The sequence below is a fragment of the Ictalurus punctatus genome, chromosome 8 (genome assembly GCF_001660625.3).
Source record: "Ictalurus punctatus breed USDA103 chromosome 8, Coco_2.0, whole genome shotgun sequence".
Classification (NCBI taxonomy): domain Eukaryota; kingdom Metazoa; phylum Chordata; class Actinopteri; order Siluriformes; family Ictaluridae; genus Ictalurus; species Ictalurus punctatus.
Window position 1 is genome coordinate 11,100,304 of NC_030423.2, and position 15,011 is coordinate 11,115,314.

Consider the following 15,011-nt stretch of genomic DNA (forward strand, 5'->3'; position numbering starts at 1 on the left):
ATTGTAGATGAACGCCGAAATCACCATAGAGTTCAAACTGAGTAAAACAAAGTTGTTTTTTTTAACTCTGATATTCGGCTTTAGGCGTGTGATTGCTCCATTATTCAATTCTTTCAAACGATATTTAGTGGAGGAAAACGAGACACTTCCCTGTATGTGTGTGCACTTTGCTGCTGTGTAGCGCTCCCTCTAGCGGCCAATGGGAGAACTGACGCTACGCGCACACAGCAAAAAAGGGTCTTTTTCCTTATATGGCGATAGGAGTCGCGAGCCTATCGATGCGCGTGCACGGCCTCCGCCGTTTGCTTCCTTATTTGGAAGCGAGTTAAGCGAACCTTAAAAGGGGCAGAGACAGAGGAGCAAAACGCAGCAGACCGCGGATATTAGTGACTGATGAAATTTGACATTATTACAATTCGCTCTTTTCCCCTGGGTCGGCAAAACGCGTCCTTTGTCGCAAAAATGACCAGAATAATAATCGTTTTGGGAAACTGTGGCAGTATAAGAGAAGCCAGCTGCTACTCTCAGCAGTATCACGTGTGTGGAGCTTCATTCCACACAGTTTCAGTGTGTAGGCCCACGCAATACTTCATCTCTAATCAAATGAATCCTAGTAATAAACATACATCGACCTCTTTAACAAAAATGACGGTCCCATGCAAGTACACGTTTGCAGCCTATTGAGTAGGGTTATAAGGAGTGTAATTATGGTTAATCACTTGTATCACACGTAATAACTTATACGTCATAGTCTGTCGCTCAATTATTGGAGACAGCTGTGCCCAAGCACGCACATTATGCTTCCAGTACAAGTTGCAGGTGTAACCTTGCGTTTAATGACTCGATTGGTTAAACACATCGAATAATCTAACGCGTTTTCTTCGGCAAATAACACCTTAGCGCTCGTGCCAGACACAGGACTTCACATCCCGTCGTTCAGCCAGAAATCACGTGATTGTCCACGACACGCTCGTCCACATCTAAGCGGCGGGTGCGCGCATCGAAGGGCGCGTCCGTGTGAGTCAAGTGTGCGAGAGAGACTGACTGCATCAGCGTTCATTCAATTCCTCCTTACACGCCGACTAACACAGAGACGCCGCAATGGTATGTCTGCATTTGTCCATATTTACCCCTTTTGGTTGATACCACCTTATTGTGAACATTTCAATAGTAAGAGTTAAACGGATTTTCTTCTTTTTATTAATCGGAACACGATGTTTTCGGGAAGATTTTCTCACTTGTCTGGGTTGACGCCATTCTTAGCCGTGTCCGTTAGCCTAATCATCCAGCCTGACTTCGTGATCTTAAATCGTAGGAATTAAAGACGCCATCCGGTGCAAATATCAATCCCATTTTTAGTATGGTACTTAAAACGGAAAAACATGTCTGCCCGACTGCCAAATGTTTACTTTCTCGTGTAAACGCGGGTGCAGCGGAGGAAGGGGAAAGGGAAAAAAACGACCTAAAAACAACTGGCGCCATTTCCTCAGCCGTCCTTTTATTTCCGTTAACGTAGGCCTTAGAAAAGACCGACCGCGTGGCTTCATGAGCTCGTTGTAGGCCTTGTATATCAAGCCTGACAATAAATATATAAAGGTAAATGAAAGCGACGCCCCGGGCACAGTGTTTTTAGTAATTCGGAGCAGAGAAGGCCGTCACTCCATGTACTAATGCTAACATGCTAACACGACTCGGTCCTTTGTTTGAACCGGGCATCCGGCGCGTTTAAAAAAAAACAAAAAAAATCCTGAAATAAACCCGGTCGCGCATATAGGACCTTCTTGTGTGAATAATCAGGAGACTCGTCTGATTTCTTTTTTTTAAGGCGTCATTATTTTTTTAAGCGTTTCGTTGTACAGCACGCGCGTCGCCCTGCAGTCACCGTGGCCCCACCCTAATTACTGATGCACAGAGGAACGGGTTTATTTTTTCATCGTGAAGATGAATTGAAAACGGATTACAGTTTGGCTGGCTGTATATGCCCGTTATGCGTCGAAATACATGAAAACGGAACAAACAATGTTTTCCCCCTTCTTATTAGTAAAAGACATGCACTTGTTTGACACGAAGGAGGAAATGGTGTCCACGACGCTCCTTCCTGGTTTTGTATCCCGGATTCACCGAGCTTCATTTTTAGTTAGGTTTAAAGTCTACACGTTCTCACACTTAGCCAGATTATTTGTTTATTTGGTGTTTGTGTGCTCGGTGTTTAACCCAACATTGCGCTCGGGCCTTGTTAAGTAGTAGTAGGAGTCTCTTATTACAAACTGCAGTGTAAACGGAGAAGGCCGGAACTTCCTCACACATTTGCAGACGCGGATAAGTGTGCGTCGCATAAAATAAAATATACATAAACAAATGCCACTCGGATTTGAGGTCGATGCGATGATTTTGTCCAGTTTGGGTATTTTTCTCTTGTTCTGGAAATGCCGCTTCCGGTTTGAACAATCTCCGCTATCTGCACGTGTGAGTCATGTCGTGCGTGTTAGATGTGTTTTCTGGTGTGTGAAGTCAGGTCGCCTTAATGGAGTTGCACAAACTGTGATTACATGCTTTTAGGCGTCCATCAGGTTTGCTGTAATCTCGGCTGTACTTTCTGGGGTGTGTACTGTGTGAACTTTGGCCTTCAGCAACGTCCTTTGGTGTTATACAACATTTTAAGATGTGGCTGTGGAAAAATTATCAGCTTTTGGACATACTCCAGACCTGCTACACGTAGTAGTAATAATAAACAGAAAATACTTTATTATAGAATACAGACTGGGGTTTGTTTGTGAAGTAATATGCTTATGACTCTAAGGAAAACCATCCACACCCTTTTATACTCACTTCCATGTGGTCGCACGGCAGCCCGGCGCAGTTGCACGGCAGCCAAGATTCACAAATCTGTAAATGCTTCTTGAGCCCCCCCCCCCCCCCCCCCCAGTGACCTAATCAGCCGGTTGAGTTGCTGATCAAACCTCAGTTTGATGATTGTTTGGTTGTCTGAGTTTTGCCCTGTTTGATTTGGATTACAGTATACAGAAGCAGGTTGGACTGGAATTCAACTTCTTGAAGTCTTTGTACTGCAGCTTGTCTTTTTCTCCCACATGTTGTAATGGAAATCAGAAGACCTGGTTAGGTTTATCTGCTCGGGTGTTTTTTTTTTTTCCTCCACAGTAGTGCCATTGTTTTGGATGGTCTGTGTGCTTGTGTAGCTCTCCTGCCCTTTCTGGTCCTACTGCATGGCAGCTATATGATGTGCTTTGTAAGGGGTTCTTTTACAACTGTTCAATAACATTTAATCAGTCATATAACCTGTTAGGCACAGAGTAGTCCATCTGTAGTCCTGTATTTCATGTTCTGTCACTAGACCAAGCCTTACACCCTGCCTTTTATTGTATTTAGAGATTTTTTTTTTTTTTTTTTTAATGAGTCATGCTACACCTGATCTTTAGAACTCCTGTTCTTGATACTGCATTTCTATTACTGCTTTATGGCCTTAGTGGGGCCTCCTTATGTTTCTGTGTCAGGTATTTCCACATGTGGACATGGCAGGGTGAGTCTGGAAGGTAGTTTTGATTGATTTTTAGTTTGAGTTGGCCCTGTTGGTTGCCATGTCCTGTTCACTTGATCAGTCTCACTGAAGCATGCATATCATAACCTTTGGGTGTTCATGGTGATACAAACGTAGTGTGTCGTGTTTTTTGTGTAGGCCTCCGGAGTTACAGTTCAAGAAGATGTGCTGACTATTTTCAATGAAATGAAAGTGCGTAAGGCACAGGCCAATGAAGAGGAGCGAAGGAAGAGGAAGAAGGCTGTGTTGTTCTGCCTGAGTGAGGACAATAAGCAAATCATCATGGAAGAGGGTCGTGAGATCCTGCAGGGGGATGAGGGCGATCCCTACCTGGAGTTTGTCAAGATGCTGCCCCCTAATGACTGCCGTTATGCTCTGTATGATGCCACCTACGAGACCTCTGAGACCAAGAAGGAGGACTTGGTATTCATCTTTTGGTAAGGAAAGCTTGGAGAAACTCCTGGTGCTAGTGAGCAAGTTATTTCTACTTCTTTATTTATATTTTTATATATATGTATGTATATGTGTGTGTATATGTATGTATATAGTGAGCGATGCAGCAGCTAAGCAAAGGTTTTACTTCCAGGGCCCCAGAGACTGCTCCACTAAAGAGCAAGATGATCTATGCCAGCTCCAAGGATGCAATCAAGAAGAAGTTCACAGGTGAGAATCTTGACTTCAAATCAGTTTTTGTTTTCTAATGGTCAGTTGTTGTGGGGGGGGGGTTGGTAGTATGTGGTACTGTACTAATGTATTCAACAAATCTTTTTGCTCAGCCCTGCATCTTGAATATGAATTGGTTGGGGGTCTGATCATGGAGATGATGTAGTACATGCATAGAGAACCATTAGTATTGTGTTCATTTAAAACAGAGCCCAGGTTAATAGTGGTGAACAGTATTGGTATTAAAAGGAGTTTTTATTATTTTTAAGTCTGATTCCTGGTTTAGCTTTTTTTAGTTTGAAGTCTTCTGCTTGTCACACAGGTATCAAGCACGAGTGGCAAGTGAACGGGTTGGAGGACATCAAGGACCGAAAGACCCTTGCTGAGAAGCTCGGGGGCTCTTCAGTGGTCACCCTTGAAGGGAAGCCTCTGAATGATTGAGGCCAATACTCTGGTGGGATAGAGCTGTATAGCTGTTCATTTCAGCATGGGTCGGGCAGGGGCGCATGGCAGTGATGCTGGTGGGTGGGCTGGGTTGGGAAAAAGTGACAGTTTCCAAACTCCACAAAATAATTTGGCTGTCATTGAATTTCACGCATACCAAGAACACAGTTTAAAAAAAAAAAATCATAAATTGAAGTCTATTATAACTGTACGTGTGTGCAGGCAGGTTTTGTTCCTTTCTGGTTCCTTTAGATTGTTTAAGGAAGTTGAGGCAGAACAGCAACTATTAACATTAAACTATTGAATCTGCAGAATACTGTTCATTTACACAATGGATTTTTTTATTTTACTTTTTTTTTTGCGCGCCAAACTTCTAGTTAATTTTTCTAAGTATGTGTGTAGTTGAGATTAGGTGTAGTACAAAACAACTTGCTCCATATGTGATTGCACAAGATGCATCAAGACGACCATTTTGGGAACATGAATTGTCTCTCTTCTCATTCCCCCTTCCCTTCTTGTTTTACAGTTCCAAGTGTTTTAATGATTCCAGCTCTTATTTGCAAACATTTTGAAATTTGATTCTAAACTATGGCACTGGTGTCAGAATATTGTTCACATTCCTTAAATGCAAACATTCTGGATCTAACGGACGGGTTGAAGTGAATGAAAAGTGAGGAGCGATGCATTAGGACAGCCTGTGTACAGAGCTTGAAAGATATTGCATTGTGGATGTTTTGTATTGTCTCCTTATCTCTAATTAAAAAAAAAAAAGCACTAAACTCCCTCTGTGATTTTTGTGGTCAGGTCTCTACTTCAATGTTTTTTAGAGGGTTCTAGCTTCCTGTGGGGGATTTCTGTGGAACCTTGTCTGAAAGGTTGTACACTGAACACACTTTCAAGGTTCCCACAGAGAAAAGCTACAAAACTACTTAGGGTGGTGTCTAAATTCCCCTGCGTCTAAAGAATCATTTTAGACCCAAGTCTTGAGTATACCCATATTTGTAACCTGTTTTTTTTTGTTTTTTGTTTTTTTTTTTTTGTACCTGAAATTCCAGCTAATTTGGTTTCATGAGTTTATTTAACTCTTGTTACGTACTAACTTTATATATCTATCTGAAGCAGTTTCAGATGTAACTGATTTTTATCGGAAACATTGATTGCAAAAGCATACATCAGAATCCACCATATTGTCGTATTTCTGAGCAATTAAGTGGGCCACTAGAGGGCAGTCAACCACTGCACTGAAGATTATAGAAACGACCTTCTCTTTGAGTGGTCTGGAGTTTTGTATAGCATGCGAGGGTATAATCGTAGTCACGTACAGTGTTGTCCCCTATTGTAATTAAGTAGAATTATAAGATCCCAGGGAGCTCAAGCTAATGTCTGTGACCAGATATGTTTGAGTAATGCTATTGTAAAAGCTTTTCTCTCTTCCGCAGCAGTATTCTGAAGCACAAAGGCTTTGTTTCACTCATTCACATGACTTGACTGGTTTCCTGTGTGGTCAGCAAATTACCAGTGACCACACATCTGGATGCCTGCTGTGAATATGGTGTAGATAACAACTGATACCATTGTTTAACAATCAAGTGTGTGGGGTTTCTGACTTTTTTATTTTTTTTATTTTATTTTTATTTTTTTTAAATTTTGGGGGGATTTCAGTACCAGGAAGAATGATGGCCTTAAAAGATAAGTAAGCATGGAACATGAATCATAATGTAGAGTCATATAGACAGACATAACATTAAAACCACTGCTGGGTGTGATGAACATTATCCCTACAGTGGGATTGATTGATTGATTGGGCAGCAAGTGAACAGTCATTTCTCAGTGTTGATGTGTTGTAAGTAGAAAATATGGGCACGTGTAAGGACCTGTGCAACTTTGGCAAGGGCCAAATTTATGATGGGTCAGAACATCTCCAAAATGTCAGGCCTTGTGAGGTCTTGTACTTCCTTGGGCCTACTAAAAGTAGCAACAGTTTTATGGGCACATTAGGCTCATTGATGCTAGAAGGGAATGAAGGCTAACTTGTCTGGACTGAGCTGTAGCTGTAAAATAAATAAATTAATTAAAAAAAGTTGCAAATATGACTGTGATAGAAAGGTGTTGGAATACACATTGTAGCTTGCTGCATAGCCACAGACCGGTCAGAGTCTACTGTCCACTGCCGAAAGCACCTTCAAATAGGCACGTGAGCCTCAGCGCTGGACCATGGAGCAAAGGAAGGTGGCCTGGTCTGTACCACCTACCTAAACATTGTTGTAAATCAAGTACTGTACAACCCTTCATGCTAACTGTATTCCCTAATGGCAGTGACCTCTTTCAGCTGTAATGCGCCCTGTCACACTGCAAAAATTGATCAGGAACGGTTTGAGGAACATGACAGAGTTCAAGGTGTTGACAAGGCCTCCAAATTCCCCAGATCTCAATCCCATCGAGCATCTGCGTGATGTGCTGAACAAAGAAGCCCGAGACATGGAGGCCCCACCTCGCAACTTACAGGACTTAAAAGATCTGTCTTAGTGCCAGATACCACAGCACACCTTCAGAGGTCTTGGGGAATCATGAATCTACACAAAAGTAGCCTATCATTTTAAAAATGGGCTCAATAGTTTGCACAAAATGATTTACAATGAATGTGAAAGTTGTGTTTAAAAGTATCCGCCCTCCCTCCTCTTATGATATTCCCAAAGGAGTTCTTTTGGAAAGGAACGTGGTTACAGCATCACATTTTCAGCTTGTGAATGAAATGAAGATTATTGCTCTGTTTTGCTGTCTAGTGGAATAACAGAAGCATATTTTAAAAAGTAATAGTTTATAATCCACATGATTATTTTTAATTTAGAATGGAGATTCTAAATTCATTTTATGGGCTGGATTATAAACTTTGTTCCATACCCCTGCTCTAGGAGCTTCATTCTGCTGGTGTATCTGATACACAGTATAATGACCATACACGCTTGTGAAATGTAGACTCCATATTGACATAATACACTTCTATTACTTAATAAATAATCTGACCATGTAATACACTAATGATGCATGCGATTGATAGTTGCCTTAGAAACCAAAAATTGTTTTAAAAAAACAAACAAAACCCCTCATTTCGTTTTGCAGAGAAGTCTACAGCCACTTTACTCTTAACATTCCTCCTCTTGGCCACAAGGGGGAGCCAGACATCTGTGTACGCCACTGCAAAGCTTTGCGTGGTAAGGAAAGGCAAAATAGAGAGAAACAATTACGATAGACATCTTTTTGTTTATTAAAATAGAAGCATTCTGATAGAAATAGAAAAAATATATTCATCAATGTACCCACATCTATTGTAGTTGCAATCCAATCTAGCAAGTCATATCTTGCTAAAGCTGTTGATGTCTGTATTCTATAATATTTACTCAGAGAAGATCACAGAGGAGGTTATGTTTAGATGTTCCATATAACATGTATCAGTTGTTTCTACACCCGGAACGTAAATTAGCCTCTATATTAGCCTATAAAACACAAATTTAGCTCACTAATACCACCAGTTTATGCGATCATCATGATAAGCAGTATTAAAGTGCCCCAGTTACCTCAACATTAGAAACAGTTTAACATATCTAACAAAGACAAAGCAATGTTATAACTGTGAGCATCACAGCCTAAACTTGAATATGCACCCGAAGCGACGCCTCAGCCACACCTTGAGGCTTTTTCCCCTTCAGTCTGAGCTTTGCGAATTCAGTTATGCACTTTCTTAGTAAAAGCAACATGCAGGGATGGTTTTTTGGGGCCCTAGGCAAAATATATTGCCCGAATTTCAGTATTTTAACCTATTTTATTTAGCATTAATAATTAAATATATATAATTTGCCTTTTTAGGGGCCCAATGTGGTTGCCTACCTTTTCATAATGCTAAGTCTGCCCCTGCGGACAATGTTGACAATACAGCTAGTAGCTGAAAATTCAAACAGCTTGATTTGTGATAGACAGATAATGCAAGCATTTGATCGAGCCAAACTAGCTTGTTTCCTCTTTTTTCATTCCAGAGAACTTTACAGATAGTTCGCTGCAGTAATACGTATTAAAATAAGGCTGTGTAGGCCTACTACTAATACTGTGGGCCTAGCCTACACATATAGTCACGAATGGCATTTTGTACTGTTTTTTTTCCCCCCAATAGAATGGCTATGTGTGCATGCAAATACTCTCATCTTTTAACATGTTTTAAATTATTAAGCAAAATGTCATCGAAATGTTGTTACTGAGCAAGAAGAGTTCGTGACTTCAGTAAAGTTGCTCAGCATTTGGTATTAGCCTGACATTCATAGTTAAAAGAAGATACACTACATGGTCAAACGTTTATGGACACCTGACCATCACACCCATGTGTAGGCCTTCCTCAAACTGTTGCCACAAAGTTTGCGGCACAGTATAAGTATAGGATGCCTTTGTATGCTGTTGCATTACATTTTCCCTTCACCAGAACTACACTTCCCAAACATGTAGCAGCATGACAATGCCCCTGTGCACAAAGCCAGGTCCATGAAGATATGGTTTGCGAAGGTTGGGGTGGAAGAACTCGAACTGCCTAAACTGACCTCAACTCTACTGAACACCTTTGGGATGAAATGCTGACTGTACCCCAGGCGTCCTTACACAACATCAGGGCCTGACTTTACTAAGGCTAAGTGAGCACAAATTCCCACAGCCACGCACCAAAATCTAGTGGACAGCCTACCCACAAGAATGGAGGTTGTTATAACAGCAAAGGGTGGCTACATCTGTTCACAAAGCACATATGGGTGTGATGGTCAGGTGTCCACAAACTTTTGTCCATATAGTGTACCTATATTGCCTATACATATCTTCTAATGTTACCAATATTAATAGCCAATGTCTTGACTGGGAAAAACGCTGAGCGCTAACTTTAATTGGTCCAGAATCTGCCTTAAAATTTAAATTTGCGGCCCTTTACAATTATTTCCACCGTGAACCAAACACACATTTTGATAAGAGAATGAAATCAGACGAAGGTTTACATGACTATTATTCTTCTATTAACAGATTATTCAAAGGATTAATGACCTAATTTGATCGAAAGTTCATTCGGACTGGGATCAATAGTATACTCTATTCCTACTGAAGTGTATACATGAATGTTTTTTTATTCCGATTAAGCAAGCTATCGGATTATTAACTGAGTATTAGGCTGAGTGTACATGTAGCCACTGATTAACATGGGATCATACTGGAAGCGTCGTTGTTGGGTTGTACACCGCGTCTGGTGTTAAAGAGTTTTTAAAACAAATACATGCCAGGTATACCGATCGATATTATGGATATCTACACAGTGTAACTGTAACTTCTATTTTATAGCGGTACTGACTTGGCTAGAAGCAACTGAACAATTCCTCACCCTCCGGTCTCATTTCTCAGATGTCCTAACCAAATAATCCAAGATGAATATATTAAAATGGAGAGGCAACAGTGTTTTACTTGTTTAAATAAATGTCCAATTTAATACAAACATGATATCTGATCCAATTTGGATTAACTTAAACTTTGATGATCAAATCTAGAATCCTTTGATAACCTTTTTCCAAGGACCATATCTTGATTTGACTGTAATTTCTTTTTTGTCTATAAAAGGACTGAGTGTAAAAGCGCACGTTCATGGATCAGCTTTTCTTTCCTCTCCTTCTGACTGCTCATGCTTATCTAAATCAGTCCTGACTGCAGTCTGCTCTGTTTCCATGCACCCAGTAACAGATCTGAGCAAATTTCAGTGGAGTGAAACGGACAGCTACATTATAGTCACGGTTCTCGCCATTGATCTCCAACCATTGGTGTCCAGAGAAAATGCCAATCACCTTGCGCTCCCAGCGCTCCAGAACATTGTCCCACACACGGCCATATACCCCAGAGCCACTGGCCCCGGGTCTCGCATCACAATGCTGGTAGATTAGATCATTACTCTCATCTTCTACAGGGCAGAAACGATACACAAGCTCTCCGGGCCGATCACTGTCAAACCCAGAGAAATGGATGCGTTTTCCAGCCAAATCGTTAGAAGAAGGGGCTACGGCAAGGCGCATAAAGGGGCGGCGATGTGGCCAACGCAGCTCCAGAAGGGCATAGTCATAATCCATGCTGACATCCTGGGGTCCTTGTATCCACCCTTTAGGCACACGTGTCCGCCGCACCCTCACCCAGCGCACCAAGGGCTTCTTCAAGTCTTCTTTGGTGCCATTAGCTGAGGGTGGAATGAGGAAGCCAACTCTGAGCTTGCGTGCACCTTTGACATAATCTTTTCCATCATGTACACAGTGGGCAGCGGTCAGCACATGTTGTTGGGATACCAGAACACCAGTACAGCCTGTCGAAATGCGTACAGCTGTGGAGAAGGGGTAGTCCAACAGGAAGTGGTCACCACGAATGTTGAAGCGTCCATCTGCGCCATAGATTTGCCTCCTTGTTCTTTTGTGAGGGAAAGATAGGAGTTTATTCTTCCACTTGATGGGCACTGCAGGAGACACGTTGCTGTCGGCCTCTTCATCTTCCAGCTCGACAGTGGTTAGCGTACGTGAGCCATCAGCATACAGTGTTTCAAAGGCCAACTGCTCAGTTAGATGTTCTTTGTCAATGTCTTCTACCTTGTGGTAGCAGCTGGTATTGCAGTGGGTGGTAAAATCCAGCTGGGCATTTGCACTGAAACGGGAGCGAGAGAGGGCCAAAGGGGCGTGAGGCACCAGAGAGGGGATGTGGGGATTCTGCAACTGGTAGGTGGGTGCACTCACTGATAGAGAAGACATGGAGAGGAGAAGTAAAAGGAGCTGACCAGCAAGGCAGAAATGTGCTAAATCCAATCTACAGTAACGGGCCATGGCTGAGATTAGAGGAACCTGAAATTAGAGAAAGACATGTAATTTACAATGTGACTGCAGCAGTTTAACACAAAGTCCTTTTTATTCGGAATATTCATTTCAATATGCTAAATCGCTACAATACTTTCTTGACAGCTACACTCTTATGGAGAGAAAAGAAAGGTTAGATCTAGAACCCTTAAGTGTACTTACTTTGTCCCTTCAGAGGAACCCTTATATGTTCTATGTAGAAACCCAGAGTTCCTCTGTTAGAAAGTAGTTCCAAGTAGGGAACCTAAGAACCCATGAAGAACTTTTTTTCTTAGTGTATGCTTGAGGTATGCTTTCAAACTTAGAAATGGATTTAGACTGAATAACTGTTCAAATATTATCAAATAATCACAATATACTGTACATTTTTGACATTCTGAAACACAAGATAACTTCATTGGCCTTTTTATTTATTTCATACTCCCTTCTCAGCTCCATACTCTGAGTGAAATACAAGAAGGCCTCCTGTCATGTCTTTACGGACTTTATAATAGGCACATGGAAAATGCAGTGAATCATGTTCAGACAAGATGACAGACTACACATACAGTAGTAACAGTTCCAAATATTTTACACTGTTCTGGTAGGCACATTTGGTTTATCATTTTAAAAAAAAAGTATTAAATTCTGGATTAACAAGTTAAATAAAATCGATCAGTTAACTTGATTCTGGTTAGAGACTTAGTGACTTCAACAGTGTTTTCCTTGCCTGGGAAATACAGACAAAATGTAGATCTTAGTCTTCATTCTTTCAATCTGATCAGCACATTTTCAAACCTGAACTACTGAAAGGCAACTAGTAATGATATTCTTCTTACTCCAAGTTGGCACTATTGACTGACCACTACTAAGCCTGGTTGTGCTTTCTTATATCCAAATAGTAAAGATTTCAATACATTAATACACTCCAGTGACGCATTAATAAAAAAAAAAAATGGGTTAAGGTTTGTTTGTCCACCTACCCAAAAAAAAAAGGTACAGAATGATGTCACAGATTTAAGGATTACATCTTTCAGGAGGACTCTCATATTCCACAACGTGTCGTGGGGCCAAATTTGACCCCTGTGGAAATCCCAAAGAGCAACCTGTTTCCCAGCACCCAAAACTCACCTCGCCTTTTGTTATGTCTCACATTGTGAACGGGTGTCCAAGCATCATTACCCACGCCTAACTCGTTTTGTGTAAGCTCAAGGAAAACACACACTGTTTACCTAGCTTCACTTGTACTGAGGCTGTACAAACTGTAAAGCGGTACGTGCAAATGCTCAAGCAGATACTTGCAACGAGAAATCTGTCACCTCGGCAGTGTAAACAGTTTCCCAGGTTAGGAATCTGACGCCATTTAAACTCGCAGCTTAATCCGGGTCATTATAGGGCTGATTGATTATTAGGAAAACGCGCACAAGCACGCACGCACGCACGCTCGCGCGCGCGCACCACCAGTCGCCGTTATTCTACTTTTGCGCACAGGATTGTATCAGTGCGTGATATTATACTGTCAAAAACGACCACACAAATCAATTAAAATAACTCCACCTTGAGATGGCTCCTTAAAAGAAAAGTTTCTATTCAACCCCAAATCACGTCTTCTTCTTCTTCTTCTTTAAGTGCACCGGCTATTCGAGATCTGGAGTTTCCTCCCATTGCGTCTTTTCGGCTTGTTTATCTTACATCCCATAATATGTCCCATAAGATGAATTGGCTTCCTGAGAAAAGCAGGACAGTGTGTGTTACCTACTGGAGTCTCTTCAGCCAAATAAGCAGGGATGAGTTTGGCGCTGCAGTTTAACCTCGTGGTCCTAGCGCCGCTGGGTACAACGCGCTGATTTCATCTTCGTCCAGACTGGGTGCTGTTTTATAGCCTAGGAAGTGCACCCATGTTTGAAAAACAAACAAACATGTGCTGCCTGACGACAAACTTCTGGCGGTGTCAAAAAACATAAATAAAAAAGTTTGATAAAAAAATCTCAGCGTGATACAACAGTCGTCTAAAAGTGACCAGTTGCAGAATAGAATGATGTGAAACTCACAGGACCGCTACAAATATGGTCGTGAACCCTAAACAAAGCGGCCTAATGGACAGAACAAACGATCCTCATTCAATTCAATTCAGTTTTATTTGTATTGCGCGTTTAACAATAGACATTATCCCGAAGCAGCTTTACAGAAATAGTGGTTAGCAGGTTCGTCTCACACCTCCAGGGTTGGGGGTTCAATTCCCACCGTGGCCCTGTGTTTGCGGAGTTTGCATGTTCTCCCTGTGTTACGGGGGTTTCCTCTGGGTACTCCTGTTTCCTTCCCCAGTCCAAAGACATGCATGGTAGGCTGATTGGCAAGTCCAAAGTGTCTGTAGTGTATGAATGGGTGTGTGAGTGTGTGATTGTGCCCTGCACTACGGATTAGCACCCTATGCAGGGTGTACCCTGCCTTGTGCACGATAATCCCTGGGATAGGCTCCAGATTCCCTGCGACCCTGAAGGATAAGAGGTATAGAAGATGGATGGATGGACTTCTACATTATCGAGTCAGTAGCCTACAAAAAAACATTTTACATTCCCAAACATTAGTTTTCTAGCACAAAATGAAATGTTACAGAAAAATGTTTGTATGTCAGTAAATAAAGTAACATATTACGTAAGAGACACTTTTCAGACAAAAAAACACAATGAAGGCTGTTGGGTTTCGCTGCAAAAAATAAGAAGCAAGTGCGACAGTAAAAGTCTCCAGAAGAACTATGGCTGGTTCTGCAAGACGCTCAATAAACCTTACAGCTTATTTCCTTATAAAACGGCACTAATTCTACCTGAGACTACTAAAAAAAAGATATTTTTAAAGCAAATGGTTGACACAGCAAATATCGACTTTGTTTAATTTATTTCTGTTTACTGATTTTTATAGTATTTTTTAAATGTAGAAACATTTCATTTAATCCTGTTTGAAGGCATCTTTGCTCTACAGCATTTCTTCGTATGTGCCTAAGACTATTGCACAGCACTGTATATAAACTTTTATTTAAAAAAAAAAAACAGTAAAAATTTTTAAAATTCAGGATATAGATTTTAAATGTATGAATTTATCCATAATGAAGAAACCAGAGGTGACGGTGGCAAGAAAAACTCCCTGAGACGATATGAGGAAGAAACCTTGAGGGGAACCAGACTCAAAAGGGAATCCGTCCTCATCTGGGTAACAACGGATAGTGCATTTATAAATAGTTCCCTTTTATAACTGTGTACTACATGGTCAAATAGTGCAATTGAGTAACCAGGAAATTCATTACAGTTTTCACATGAAGTCTGTTTTGTTAAACTTATCCACTGTTCACTGATCCTTATTACCACAAGCTCACCTTGAGGGTGTTTCTGGTTATGAGACCCATAAATTGTTATTATTTGGTCTTCTGTGAAAAATGTAAATATGAAGGGCAGTACTAAATGAAAAAATAAGTA

At 41.2% G+C, this 15,011-nt stretch overlaps 2 protein-coding genes across 4 annotated transcripts; one reads left to right on the top strand and one right to left on the bottom strand.

The window, feature by feature from the left end:
- The first annotated feature begins 903 nt into the window (after nt 1-903).
- Nucleotides 904-5,317, top strand: cfl1 (cofilin 1). Its single transcript, XM_017474980.3, has 4 exons — nt 904-1,104; nt 3,695-3,993; nt 4,143-4,219; nt 4,542-5,317. The coding sequence occupies exons 1-4, from the start codon at nt 1,102-1,104 to the stop codon at nt 4,658-4,660; spliced, it is 498 nt and encodes a 165-aa protein (XP_017330469.1). The 5' UTR covers nt 904-1,101; the 3' UTR covers nt 4,661-5,317.
- Nucleotides 5,318-7,904: 2,587 nt separating this feature from the next.
- LOC108268396 (serine protease 23) lies at nt 7,905-13,386 on the bottom strand. 3 transcript variants are annotated; one of them, XM_017473339.3, is made up of 2 exons: nt 13,301-13,386; nt 7,905-11,550 (listed from the first exon to the last, which is right to left on the bottom strand). In XM_017473339.3, the coding sequence occupies exon 2, from the start codon at nt 11,530-11,532 to the stop codon at nt 10,372-10,374; it is 1,161 nt and encodes a 386-aa protein (XP_017328828.1). In that variant the 5' UTR covers nt 11,533-11,550; nt 13,301-13,386; the 3' UTR covers nt 7,905-10,371. The 3 variants fall into 3 exon arrangements, with proteins under 3 accessions (XP_017328828.1, XP_017328825.1, XP_017328826.1); XM_017473336.3 differs by having other exon boundaries at nt 13,099-13,365; XM_017473337.3 differs by lacking the exon at nt 13,301-13,386 and adding an exon at nt 12,673-13,073.
- Nucleotides 13,387-15,011: the final 1,625 nt, after the last annotated feature.

Coding starts and splice junctions, on each gene's coding strand:
- LOC108268396 (XM_017473339.3), bottom strand. CDS start 11,532: ATGGCCCGTTACTGTAGATTGGATTTAGCACATTTCTGCCTTGCTGGT.
- cfl1 (XM_017474980.3), top strand. Junction 3,994..4,142: donor GACTTGGTATTCATCTTTTG/GTAAGGAAAGCT, acceptor TTTTACTTCCAG/GGCCCCAGAGACTGCTCCAC. Junction 4,220..4,541: donor AATCAAGAAGAAGTTCACAG/GTGAGAATCTTG, acceptor CTTGTCACACAG/GTATCAAGCACGAGTGGCAA.